This window comes from Nyctibius grandis, chromosome 7, assembly GCF_013368605.1.
Source record: "Nyctibius grandis isolate bNycGra1 chromosome 7, bNycGra1.pri, whole genome shotgun sequence".
In the NCBI taxonomy this organism is placed as follows: domain Eukaryota; kingdom Metazoa; phylum Chordata; class Aves; order Nyctibiiformes; family Nyctibiidae; genus Nyctibius; species Nyctibius grandis.
Genome location: NC_090664.1, coordinates 43,253,716 through 43,267,833, shown reverse-complemented (window position 1 = coordinate 43,267,833; position 14,118 = coordinate 43,253,716). Strand labels below are relative to the sequence as shown.

The 14,118-nt window shown below is 39.0% G+C and overlaps 1 protein-coding gene across 14 annotated transcripts in view; it reads left to right on the top strand.

The window, feature by feature from the left end:
• The window catches only part of EPC1 (enhancer of polycomb homolog 1), a 71,127-nt gene that overhangs the window by 53,191 nt on the left and 3,818 nt on the right, over window positions 1-14,118 (top strand). For 7 of the 14 annotated variants that reach the window (XM_068405062.1, XM_068405061.1, XM_068405063.1 and 4 more), the window contains 3 exons: window positions 377-729; window positions 6,163-6,288; window positions 14,049-14,118. The exon at window positions 14,049-14,118 is cut by the window's right edge. In XM_068405062.1, coding sequence (XP_068261163.1) covers window positions 377-729; window positions 6,163-6,288; window positions 14,049-14,118 — 549 coding nt within the window. The remainder of the gene's footprint in view (window positions 1-376; window positions 730-6,162; window positions 6,289-14,048) is intronic. The other 7 variants (XM_068405060.1, XM_068405059.1, XM_068405069.1 and 4 more) reach the window with 5 other exon arrangements.

Here is a 14,118-nt window from a genome sequence, read left to right as displayed (position 1 = left end):
ACTCAAGCAATTTTAGTTTATTCTCTAGGTTTTTTTCCTTTATGTTGTGGAACTCTATCTTCCAGACTCATGATTTAAAAAAAAATTATATATGTTGTTACAGTGTCTTAATATATATGTGATTATGTACATCAGCTGTTCATACAATAAAAGCTGGAATATACATGTGAAGAGAAACCGAAGCGTACTACTTATTGTAAAATAATACGTAGTCATGCACTGTGTGTGTTTGGGGAGGGAGGGGGTTGCTTGTTCTAGAAGAGTTTTGTGTAGTTTCTTCAATCCCTTTGTTGTCCCCAAACACACATGGCAAACTGGTGACTTTCTTGGTATTTTCTTGCCACTCTATAATTCTGCATTGTTTTCCTGGTTTTAGGGTTCTGCTAGACAGAGCGCATTCGGACTACGATGATACATTTCATCAGCTGGATTTGGAAATGTTTTCCTCATCACAACGCTCTTCAATCAGTCAGTTTGCCAATACCTCAGAAATAAATACCTCGGACAAATCTTTCTCAAAAGACCTCAGTCAGATACTAGTCAATATCAAATCATGTCGATGGCGGCATTTTAGGCCTCGGACACCATCCCTACATGACAGTGACAATGATGAACTCTCCTGTAGGAAATTATACAGGGGTATAAATCGAACAGGCACAGCACAACCCGGGACCCAGACATGCAGTACCTCTATACAAAGTAAAAGTAGCAGTGGTTCAGCACATCTTGGTATGTTTATTTTGACAAACTTGCTTCTAGAAATTTTAAATTTGGTTCAGAAAATCCAGAATATCATTAGGTCACACATGCTTTACATCGTAGTTTGTTTTGATGGTAACAGCCCATCTTCGCTTTTATCTCTTAATTTGCTACATAGAATGTTTATTTGTATTTATTGCTAGCAGTAGTGTACTGCATCGCAAATTTATGCAAATGCTACCTTGGTATGTAATTACGATTACCAGTATTGTGTAGGGTTTAAGTTGACTCTGAAGATGTGGATTTTTAAAATTACGTTGATTGAAATGTTGATACAAATATTATGTTCCAAATTTTTCCTAGTACAAGGTGTGGTGGTGGTGGTGGGAAATGTTTAGTTAAAATGTTTGCATTTAAAATCCCTGCATGTTATAAATTCTTATTTGAACTTTCATGAAATTAAATGTCATTTCCTGTCCAAAAAATACCCAGCCCACCTCCACTGATGCATCTGTTCATGCTCGGCAAAACTCTCGGACTAATCACCTCTGTATCTTGTTGGCAAGTGGCAGATTACATGTTACAGAACCTGAATTACAGAATTGAGGACCTGACTCTTGATGTGATGTTAATTGTTTTTTAATTGGAATACTATTGGGATAGCATCACTCTTTATATTGGGTTCTTCACACTGGAAGACTGGTATTTATGTAGTTAGAATGTAACTTAAATAACTTTTGAATTTTGATCAGTCAGTACATTAAATGTCATCTTTTTATAGAAGGTAAAGTGACGTAGTTTTTTACAAAGAAATAAATTTAGAAGTTCACCACCGTTTTATAAGGAGTCTCTAGAATCATGTTTTCCTTGCCATTTTGAAGTATGGCTTTGGAAATAAATTAGAAAACCTGGATACTGTAGGAGTGGGGTGGGGAGATTTACTCAAACAAAGAGTATTACCCTGGTATCAGATGACTTTAATACTTCTGTTTTCCTATATACTTTGTACCTTTCCTTCCTGCACCACCTGTTTTTGGTTTTCAGGTTTTTTTCCTGAAAATTCTTCCTCCTTGCATTTTGAGACTTAGCGGGCAGCTTTATTCTGTTGCTTTATTTTTTCTTCTGCTGCTTCGTCTCCATGCTGTCCTAGAGTAGGTCCTTGCCCCCATCCCCCATTCTTCTCTCTTTTATAGCTCTTCCTGCTGGAAATGTGTTAGGGCTAAAACTGGTGGTTCTTCTGGTTTGTGATCTAAGTACAACTTTTGGTGTTTAAATTCTGCCCCTCCAGTATTTCAGATCAGTAAACCAAGTCCAGGACTGAATGAGAGCATCCTATGTCTAGTGGCCAGTCTGAACTGTGATAAAACGGTAGTCAGGTTACTAGTGTGAAAACAGAACTCATGTGTGATGAATAGATTATTAGTGGACTCTAAAGTATTAATGGGCAATACATTACATCTGAAAATCACGTAGACTTGAAAAGTTCGCTGAGTTTAAAGCATATGTCTTTGTGTGTGTGTATAAATACACACCCCCCCACCAGAATCTTTTTTCCTTAAATAGATGATTAAGATATTTACCTACATCATATAAGCATTAAATGCAATTAAGATATTTATCTAAATCATATAAGCATTAAATGCAATCGTTATTTATGGTGATGAGTTCTGTACAAGGTTTTAATTGTGTGTTTGTATTCTGAAGACTCTGGGAAAGTAATACATTCATGTAAGTACTTAGCATACTACATTCATTTGTGCTTGGAGTTCTGTGCAGATGGTTTATCATCTGTGTAAAATATTTAAGTTAGTATTCTGAGCTTTTCCGAATTTAAATGTTGTGGAGTTGATTTATGTTTTTATTAGGGCTTGATACGGGAACGAAATACTCAATTAAAAAATATAACTATGTCTGAATTCATAGATATACTTTAAATTAGTTACCACAGTCTTTGGATAGCCACTTGTTATTAATATAACCAGGTAAAATGCACCCGTATAATTATTTATAATCTTAATTGGGATTCTTGTAGCATTGGAGGTGTATGTGAATTTGTGTATATGTGGTGTAATGATGATCGTCTGTTTAGGTGTAGGTGTTTGAAAGGAGCATACGGTCTAGTTCATCTTGGTGGCATTCTGTTTGCTAGTGTTCTTTTTTTCTGTTTCTTAAAGGATTCTTTAAGATACATTGTCTACACGGATTAGAGGTGTGTTTGTATGTCTCATATTGATGAGTTTGACTTGCATGTCAGTTGGGGCTGCAGCTGCTGAGTTATGTCTTCTTTCTGTAGCAAATACTGTGAAGAACATCAGGTATCTAACGTCTGTGCTAAAGTTTTTCTAATAGTCACTAACTGCAGATTTACAACCCTGTAGAGTGTCCCTGTTCCTTTTTCTTAGCTGTCTTTAAAGCTGGGAGTTTGTTGTGGGTGTGGATATTTTAGGTTTCTCTCTCTTTGCCTTTTAGGTTTTTGAAGTGTCAGTAGGTCTTTTTACCAGAAAACACTTAGTAATGCATCTCTGTTTTTAAACATCCTTTTTTATCTTTTCACTGCTACTGTGAGTTGTGGTCAAACCATACTGCATACCTTTAAGATGAAGCTCATCCTGAGATTCTGTAGTGGCAAGCAGAGGTGGTCATGTTGCTGTTTTTATTGTGCATCATCACATGATAAATTTTGTCTGTTTCCATATTAAAGAAGTTTAGAGAAGTCTTGAGCTTTTTCCACCTTGAATGATCCAGACAACATGCCGCTGACATGGAAACATTGCTGTGGAAAACCTTGCTTTTCAGGTCTGTTATACGTGGCCAGCACAGGCATGTTGTTGAGATGGTATCTTGGGTCCTCCGTTAATCAGAGGACGTGTTATAAAAGCTGTGCTGTGATGTACCATTCTCTGGCTACAGGAAGCAGTTTTTCATCCTGAAGATCAGAGAGAGGCTTTCCCCAAAGAAACAGGCATTTTATAAACATTTTGAAGTGCCTTCAACCCTCAAGAAACTCAAATTATTCTGGTCCTGGCTTTCAGAGTGCTCAGCACTCAACATAAAAGATCTGTGGAAGATGAAGTTGTGTTTTGTATTTTGTGTGTAAACTGAGAAGGGATGTCTTAAAAAAAAAAAAAAAAAAATCACCGCCCCACCCTTCCAAGTTACTTGAAACCAGGGCTTGTATTGGACTTGTCATGTGCTGAAGGATAGACTTTGGCAGCGGGATCAAGTGGCCAAGAAAAGTAGCATCACTTTTGAAGAGGATGGTTCCTTTTCATCTTACTGAAGAATTACAAAAAAGCGTCCTTTGCTGCCTTGCAAAAAGAGCTGATTCGAGGATCTTCAGCCATAATGTTTTACAGAACACCACTAAAAAGCAGGCAAGAATGTAAAAGCATGATTCTTGTGGAGGAATAACTTGTTCAGCGCGGAAGCTATTCACTTTGAACAAAATGCAACAAAATTGCTTCAGAAAAGGAGCCTGTATTGCTGACAGTCTCACCAAGTTTCTGAATCATAATCTTAGAGATGGAGCTTGTGTCTTAAGTCTGGAGTGTACATGAGTATTCATCTGCAGTGTTTGTGTCCCAGGAATTTAGTCTTCCTTGTTAGATTCATTTATTGATCTAGTTCTGCCAGGCAAATGGCTGTCTTCTACCTGCATCACAGTATAGAGAGACTGTGCTTTCTGCTGGAGACTTGCTGTTAAATATGTTACGTTCGTATTTTTGGTTGCTTGCATCTAGTTATCAAACGTTTGTGACATTTAAAACTGCACAGCATGTGTAATTCTGTTGCAGCCTTGTGTTTAGGAGGCAGATCAGAGATACCAGTCACAAGTGAAAGATTTGAGCACTGGTTCCCAGGCTCCACGGTGAGACCAGGCAACTGTCTTGCATTCTGTTCTTTTCTGCCTTTTTCATCCAGAAGCGGGGTCACTTTGAAAAGAAAGTCTGCCAGCTGTCAAGGGTAAAGAGGCTAGCAGTTAACTAGAGTCCACTCGCTAAATTTGTAATTCTTTCTTTGAGAAGAAGCTTAAGTATTCTAGCAGAAGCATTACTGAAAATTCTTAAGAGTTGTGATGTTTGGGATTGTAGACCTTACTGTATATGAAGAACTGCTGGCATCTGGAATATAGTTAAAGAATCCAGAGTAGCTTATCTTGCATTTTCTTGTAAACTACAGATTTAGATGATGTGCTGCAAGTTGTGCTTTGCTATTCAGTAACTTTTTCTGTGGGAATTCCATAGAAATAACATTTTTCCCAGTAAACTTGGATGTTTCTTTTGCATCTCTTAATCTGCTGCTTAAAAGCAAGTTTGCGCACTTGGGGGTCTAGCAGGATGGTGAACTATGCTTCCAGTTCCAAATGTGTGTTTAGCATTTCCGTCTCCAAATTTGCGATGCTGGTTGATGGATCTATACAATTTTTTCATGTTTTCATTAAGGATACCTGACATTCGTCTTCAGGCATCCCTTTCCTGGAGAGAAGCAGGAGGAAGTTCCTCAATCCTCGTGGCAGTTCCTTGCACCATAATAGAAGGACTTGTCCTATCTTTTCATTGCTTTCACGCCATCACTGGCTATGTTTAGATCTTTTTATTTAACCCTTGTATTTGTAATAGTCTCAACACTGCTGTCTGTTTTACTGTTTTCCCATTTCCAAATGCTTATTTTCACATTGCAGGATAAACTTGGTCACGAAAAATACTCACATTTGTAATGGTCACTTTCAGTTATTGAAACTTGACAGTCTTAGGCCATCTGTGGTTGAGATGTTGAGATGCTGGCTGAAGAAGTAATGGCCTTGGGAGTAACAGATGTTTATAGCCCACCCTAGACTTAGTTGAAGGAGGAAATCATAAAGGAAAAAGCCTGTTTAGTCTGGGAAATGTGACTGGGGATGGGGGAGGTGTCAACACTTACTAAGACATCTGATCACTTCTGGAGATTTTGAGACTTTGTAGTTGTACTAGATTTTCTCATTCAGCTTTAACCCAGTTGGAGTAGTACTTTGGTCCAAAGCGCAGGATCTCTGGGCTTGTATAAACTGTTACGCTTTGTCTGCATCCTGTGCAAGGATGGTTGTGTTTATAACTGTGGAGTGAACTGCGTGTACCCCAGCTGGCCTGGGAGATTTTGGTGGAGACTAATATTAAGAATGATGGGTAGACAAATATAAATGCAGAGCAAGCATTTCTAGCTTTCATTCAATGGCTAGTAAAAGTCCTCATTAATTATTTTCTGTCTGTTTTTCTTCCACTACCACGTAGAGAGTGCATATATAGATCTTATATCTAGTATATAATTTCTAAGTCTAGAGTTCTGATGTTAGGAATGTCACACTTAAGTTCTGTTGGGCTGAAATACAAGGCTGTTGTAGTAATAATCAAAGGCATAATGATTCATGTTCTCATAGTGTCTAATAATGCCATGTTTAAGTAAAATCAATCTTGAACTTCTTTTCAGAAAGTGAAACATCTTTGGGCCTGGTGCATCAAATACTAAATCACACTGATGGCTCTAAGTCTCTCCAATCTTCCGAATTCACTGGTGAGAACTTGCTATACAGTAGAAAATCTTTAACCAGGCAATGTAAGCCAGATAACATCTCTCATAAGATAAAGATTAAAAATGTGATGTTCTGGGTTACTTAGTGTTTTGAATGATGTTTGCTTTGCATGCGCTTCGGCATTAGTAACCACTAATTGTTCTCTTATATAGCCGGGTGTGAATGCGCTCATATATTTCCCTTAAGAAAACGTTGTAACATGGTATATCATCTTTCCACACATTTTAGCAGTTCTGTACTTTATGGTATTTCTCAATTGGAAGCTTTTGTTGCGTGATCTTTCTTCTGTTACCTGATTGAAGCTGCCTTTTTAATGGCCATCACCTCAGCTGGAAGGATCAGGGAATCCAGTACTCTGAATGGATTATTAGAGAGTTCCTTGAAGCCAATGTAATCTTAATGCTTCAGTTTTCTTACTGAAATAACATTTCTGCTCATGAGAACAGATAATTAACTTGATGTTATGAAGCAACTGCTTTTTTAAGTTACTCTAATTTAAATACCTAATTCTTTAGATGTTTAACAGGACTGAAGCATTTGCTGAAAGGTTTAATCAAGCTGTTTGAGTCTCTTGGCATTAAAACTTTTTTAAACTTTGTTTAAAAAAAAATATGCTTACCTGGATAGGCCATTGTGTTTACTCCACAAAGCTTGCTCAGTTTCCTTGGGAAATCTAGTGAGCATCTTCCATTCAGGAAACCGAAAGGAATGCTAGTAGAGGGACCAGGAGTTTACACATGCATTTTCTGCTTTCCAGAGTATGCTTCCTGGTTTTTAGGAAACTGGTTCTTGTGATCGATTTTTTTTTTTTATGTAAGTCTGTGTTTTCCTACTTCAGAGAAGCAGAGTAACAACTAGTGAGTCACCTCACAGTAAAACTTGCAGCAGTAGTCAGGAGGGGAGGCTGTGGCTGTTTACCATACAAAGACCAATCTGTTCTTACAGATTTCACAGCTAGGTCCCCTCCTCGCTGGCTTCAGCTACTTCTGGGAAGGACTTGCATTTTCAGAGAAGCTAAACGTAAGCTGCAGCATTGTAAGGCTAGTACATGTTATTTATATTGCAGTATTAAACTGCTGAGAACTGTGGATCTTTGAGAAGTCTATTGACAGCATCACTGTTACTCTGCGCTCCGAGTGTCAGCATCCCACAGAATTTGGTAGCTATGTAAACAGAATCATCCAACTGAAAGCCATTATTCAATGGCTTAATTTGAGCAAAAAATTGATATGTAATTATCCCAAAGCTCACAAACATCTTGCTTATAGTCATTGTAGGAAAACATATTCATAGTGCAGTGTATTGTTAAAAAATTGAGTTATTGCACAAGATTTGTGGCTGTCACTAAGGAGATACTAAGCAGTCATTTATCCTGTCAGTCAGTCTCAGTAATGTACACTGTTTCTTTCCTTGTATTCGTAGCTGCAAACTTGTGAAGCTTTTTCTTCTACCTTCTGTTCCTTTTTCCATTCTGTAAGCCAGAAAAGATTTCTCTTACTTGCTGCGAAAGTATAGCACTAATACAGTGGCAGAATAGGTGTGTGCATTGTCCCAAGCTGTTAAGAGGATAACAGCATAACATGATGTACTGACTTAAAATCCTGAAGATTGTCTCAACTGAAATGTCATAACTTGATTTTGAATTCTACCAGAAAGAATTCAGAAGCATGCTGAGTTTTAATTGTTCCAATTTGAAACAGTATGCTGCAAACAGATGAGTAAGAAGCATTCATGTAGCCCAGTCTCTCAGTAAAACTTGAGCTATCCATCTTCTGATAACCATCTTGAGATGTGGATAACTCCGGGTCGGGTCATGCCTTAAAGGTTTCTAATGTTTAAGGTTAGGAAAGGAGTTGGGTTAAGTTAACTTAAGGAGTCAGGTGGCTTGCATAAATTACTGAAAGTGTCTTGGAAAGTACGTAGAAGTTTTGGGGGAAGGTACAGTTGCTGGCTATGAAAGACAGTTGACATATTCTGAAGTGATAATATTCTTATTTATAGTGTATCGGTAGTGGTGGTTAAGGTATTCCCACCTCCACCCTTCACTAGAGTCTGTGTAGTGAATGAAACTGGATGTTTTGTCACTGTCCAGTTCTGTAAATTCTATAGTATTAAATAGCCTTTACTGTATGATGGAACTGTGACCACTGTGGCCCTAGCATGCTGTTTGAGAAGAGTCTATATAAACACTGCACTCCTGTCTAGGGCTGCTGAAGCAAGAACCTGTTTTAAAATCTCATGTGTCATGTTTAACCCTTGAATGTTATGTTTTGTCCCTTTTATTAACTTGAAGCTGTTGTTCAGTTGTCTGTTGCTTTACTAGTATTTTTAAAACCTTGAAGGTCTCCAGTAGTATCAGGAATATGTAACTTTGTGTAGCAATACCCTTCTGAGTTAGCAGAAACTTGGTTGCTGATATAAGTGTACAGGAAAGGTCTGGGCTGCCTTCCTGCCTGCCTGCGTGCTGGTTTGGTTTTTTTTTTTTTCCAGGCAGATAAAGACCAGTGTGTGACACAAAAGAAAACTACATTCACTTTTGCTACTTCTACAGTTACCATTTTTCTCTGACACAGGATGAAGGATTTTCAGCTGTGCCCTTTCTCTTCTTTAGAATAAAAAGAAGTAACAAAATTTCTGGAAGAAAGTTTGTAGGGACACTGTTACTGTTTTTCTAGAGAAAGTGATGTTATCTGGGTACTAAGTTTGGCACCTGGGTAACTGCATCTGTGCTAGCTTTGCAGGCAAGAAAAAATACCTCTGCAAGCCATATAATTAACCCTTTAATGGGTTATGGTCTGCAATGCATTCTACTTGAATTGCTTTTTTAAAAAAGACAGCTGAACTTAGACTGGCTCTTTGAGAAGTTTAGGACTCTGCCTGGAGATGTAGAGGCACAGTCAGTCAGTACACCCGTGATTTCACTGTGCTGAGCATATGTGTGATTTCCCCAGAAAGCCTTCCCCAATTCCAGTCACAGTTGTGTCCCACAGAAAATGAAGATGAACGGTTAAATAGGTGGAGGTACTTTCATGTGAAGTACATACAAACATTTGTTGTGCATGGGAATGGTAGTTTTCAGAAGCAACTTATATCTCACTATCGCTAGGCTTACTTTTTCAGTTGAAGTGTAATACAGACTGTACTCTGAGAGAAGGAGGGGAAGAAACCTAGGGACAGTGTTAGTGAGCAAACTACATGGTGGCTTGTAACAGAAGAGGAATAAAGTATGCTATCCTAGTTTGCAGATCTTCAAAAGAAATAACGATTAATTTTGGTTTGGATAGCTCTCAGTAGTAGTGATGTTTTCAATAAAACCTTCAACGTAGTGCTGTTTCAGCACGGAGAGGGAAGAGCTAGCTTATGTAATTACAATCTATAACCTCTTCTGGTATATGAGCATATCTGGATATGCTGTAGAATGGAAAAGGCATATCAATCAGATTATTTTAGGAGGCTGTAGCTTGCAGCAGTCCTTTATGGGGCAGTGTTGTGTCTCAAAACTGGATGCAACTGATTAATTCAGAATCTCACAGTAAATCTCTGATAGTGTCGTAAATAGCATTTTGAAGTGTCTAGTAGGCTTTTACCCTTAATAAGGGAAGCAGCAAAAATGTTGCTGAATGCTTTAACCTAAATTGAAAAACCTGAAATAAATTGTTCTTGAGTGTATTTTCAGATATGACAGGTAAATAGCCATTTCCGTTGCATTGTCGAGGTGGTATTTGTGTCTGGATATTTGAGAAGTAAGAGAAGCAGTTTGAATATAGATGAGGGTGGTGGTCATAGTGGGGTTCTTCGGTCACTTGTTTACTTTGACAACTGTATAACTCTTTTCATAGTGGTGGGAAACTTAACAGCTGTAAGGGTCACAGACTACTTAAAAAGAAATATACTGATGTACAATTTGAAAAATATAGTTCTCCTGGTTAACTGGAGAAGTTCCAGCTGACTGGAAATTAGCAAATGTAACGCCCATCTACAAGAAGGGCCGGAAGGATGATCCAGGGAACTACAGGCCTGTCAGCCTGACCTCGGTGCCAGGCAAGGTGATGGAACGACCATCCTGAGTGCCATTACAGGCACATGCAGGACAATCGGGGCATCGGGGCCAGCCAATATGGATTCATGAAAGGCAGGTCCTGCTTGACCAACCTGGTCTCCTTCTATGACAAAGTGACCCGCTTAGTAGATGAGAGCAGGGCTGTGGATGTAGTTTATCTAGACTTCAGTAAGGCATTCGACACTGTCTCCCACAGCATCCTCCTAGACAAACTGGCTGCCCGGGGCTTGGATTGGTGGACTCTTCAGTGGGTTAAAAACTGGCTGGATGGCCGAGCCCAGAGAGTGGTGGTGAACGGGGCAAAGTCCAGCTGGCGGCCGGTCACTTAGCGGTGTTCCCCAGGGCTCAGTTCTGGGGCCAGTGCTGTTCAATATCTTTATAGATGATCTAGACGTAGGGATTGAGTGCACCCTCAGCAAATTTGCAGATGACACCAAGCTGGGTGGGAGTGTCAATCTGCTGGAGGGTAGGAAGGCCCTACAGAGGGATTTGGACAGGTTAGATAGATGGGCCGAGACCAACGGCATGAGGTTCAACAAGAACAAGTGCCGGGTCTTACACTTCGGCCACAACAACCCCATGCAGCTCTACAGGCTGGGGGAAGAGTGGTTAGAAAGCGGCCCGGGGGAAAGAGACCTGGGGGTGCTGATCGACAGCCGGCTAAACATGAGCCAGCAGTGTGCCCAGGTGGCCAAGAAGGCCAATGGCATCCTGGCCTCTATTAGGAATAGTGTAGCCAGCCAGTCTAGGGAAGTGATCGTCCCTCTGTACTCGGCACTGGTGAGGCCGCACCTTGAATACTGTGTCCAGTTCTGGGCCCCGCACTTCAAGAAAGATGTTGAGGTGTTGGAGCGAGTCCAGAGGAGGGCGACCAAGCTGGTGAAGGGTCTGGAGGGTCTGACCTATGAGGAACGGTTGAGGGAGCTGGGGTTGTTTAGCCTGGAGAAGAGGAGGCTCAGAGGTGACCTTATTGCAGTCTACAACTACCTGAAGGGAGGTTGTAGTGAAGTGGGTGTCGGCCTCTTCTCCCGGGCAACTAGCGATAGGACAAGAGGACACAGCCTCAAGCTTCGCCAGAGGAGGTTCAGGTTGGACATTAGGAAGCGTTTCTTTTCAGAAGGGGTTATTAGACATTGGAATGGGCTGCCCAGGGAGGTGGTGGAGTCACTATCTCTGGATGTGTTTAAGAAAAGACTGGACACGGCACTTAGTGCCATGGTCTAGTTGACAGGGTGGTGTCGGGGCAATGGTTGGACTCGATGATCCCAGAGGTCTCTTCCAACCTGGTTGATTCTGTGATTCTTCTAAATGTCGCTTCCAGAAAGAAGAGGGAACACTTAAAGACTGTCCTAAATAATGGGTATCCGAAACAAACACAGCAGGTCTCAATAAACTTTATTTACTGCTTTTCCAAAAGAACAATCTTTTGGAGTTGGTCAAACCAACATGGGTGACTGTGCTTACTGCAACTCTTATTTTATAGCTAAAATCTAAAATATACTTACGACGTGAAAACTGAAACTAACTATTAATAAATTTTACTTACTCAAATGGACAAAAAAGAGATGGCTATGATGGTGGAAATTTTTATTCAGTCAAAGATGGTGGTATGACATACCCTTCTTTGCCCATTTTCCTCTTTGTCAGTCTGCGAGTTGTCTTTATTTACATCACTTATTCAACCTATTCCTAAGCAATATATTTACAGTGTCATACTGTAGAATAAAATACCTTAATGATACATGGAGCCTTCAGTATCACTGGCACTGTTGACTAAACCATACTGATTCTAAATTTTAGGGTTTTTTTTTAAAAAATCACTACTGATCAATATAAATGAAATATCTGTCAGTACCATAACAGTACACCCATTTTTTGCCCCTCTGCTACTCAGCTTTCTACATGCTAATCTTTGTGTGCTAAAGCTTTCTTGCTCTAACTTCTGTGTTTGGTGACAGTTTTAAAAAAAAATCTAAAGGGCTTTTAGTTTATATAAAGAGAATTAAAATTTAAACAGCAAACTCCTGAATATTTGGTCTGTGAATTCTAGTTTGGTTTTATTTTGGTAAGAGCATTTATGAATGGTGTTACTGCTAAGCTATTCTGCTAGGAATAACTTTAAAACATTGAAGAAGTGAAGCAAGTTGAAGTGAGATTTAACTGTAAGAGTATTGGGAACTAATTTTTCACTTATGGCAATGTAAACAAGTGGTACGTCCCTACTTGCCAAAGAATGTTACTTTAAAAAAAATTAGTAACCTAAATGTAAAAGCTGGGAAAAAAAAAGTATAACTTCAAGTGCTCAGATAGCAAAGTGCTGGCAATAATTTAGTGCTATTTCCAGTATGTAATAGAAGGATTTGGAACGAGGTTTAAAGAAAAAAAAAAAAAAAATCACGAATGCACTGGAAAAATGCATGCTCAGCAGTGTTTGCTCTGTTTCCGAAAATAAATTTGTATTTTTGTTAGCCATTTATATTGACTTGGTATTCAAGTTTATACATAAGGTACAATTGCTCTTCAGAATCCTGTTGTATCCAGAAGCAGGAGATGCGTATAGTTTTGATAGAAACAGATTTTCCTCGGGCAAGCAAGCCTGAAGGAGTAGATTAACAAAAACAAATTTTAAAAATTGCAATTTGTGAACAGGATTCAAGTGTGGTGGTGATTTGTTGCCCAACAGTAGTGAGCTTCCCCAAAAGTGCGACTTCGATTGCGTTCTAGACGTATGAATGCTACTTACAGCACTTATTTGTGACCATCTGTACAATCCAAAGATAAAATTGAAGGAAAAACCTGAAAGGTGTATCTTAGACTGAATTTGTAAGGGTATTCACATCCCAGCCTGGATTCAGTTTTAAACTGAAAACTGAGACTTCCTTTCATTTTGGAAATGTAAATTTAAAAAAAGAATTCCTAACACTTTAGAAAGTTAATCAATGAACTAATGACTCCCCACCCCTGCACCGTTGGGCATCCCTTCGTGAATCTGTACGAATAATGCTGGTTTTTATCAATCTTATAGTTGTGGGCTAGCTGGATAAATTCTAGTTGACTTGTGATTCACTGACTACTGGGTCACTTTTCAAAGATTTTTAGAGAGAAGGATGTAGTTCTATCAAATTCTGTATTCATGGAGTTGCTTGTATATGTGTGATTAAAAACAGAAATACTGTACTGTGATAGCCTGCACAGTTTTAAGCATGCCCAACTTAATGTTTTCAACTAAACTTGAACATAAATCTTAATTGTAGGTACTCACTACCTTCAAAATGCTATCTGTGAGGGCTGAAAGCATGCAGTTCCCAAGTTTTCTATATAAACCTACTTTATTAATAAATACAGATACAGTAGTTTCACAAAGTGAGAACAGTGATGCCACTTCTACTTGTAACTTCTTTTTTAATGGGTTATTAGAGAGTTTTTGGTGGGTTTGATTGTGTTTTGATTCCCTCCTCCCTCTCCCTTTTTAGTATCTTGAGCTAAATGCAGCAGAGCACTTGAAGCCTATATATACTAAAAAACAGCTTAAAAAGGGAAGGCTTAATTTGAACAAAAATTTCAAGGAGGGTGGTAGCCTTTTTGCCATAAAGATGCATTAAGGCTCTTAGGAACTTGCTGTGGTGTATTATTATTTTTTTAAGATTATAAAATAGATGTGTTTATATACACAACACCTACATATTTTGATGTAGTATTTTCTCGTTTTATATTTTTGTTCAGCATTTACAGCCGAACAATACCAGCAACATCAACAGCAACTGGCACTAATGCAGAAACAGCAGCTTGCACA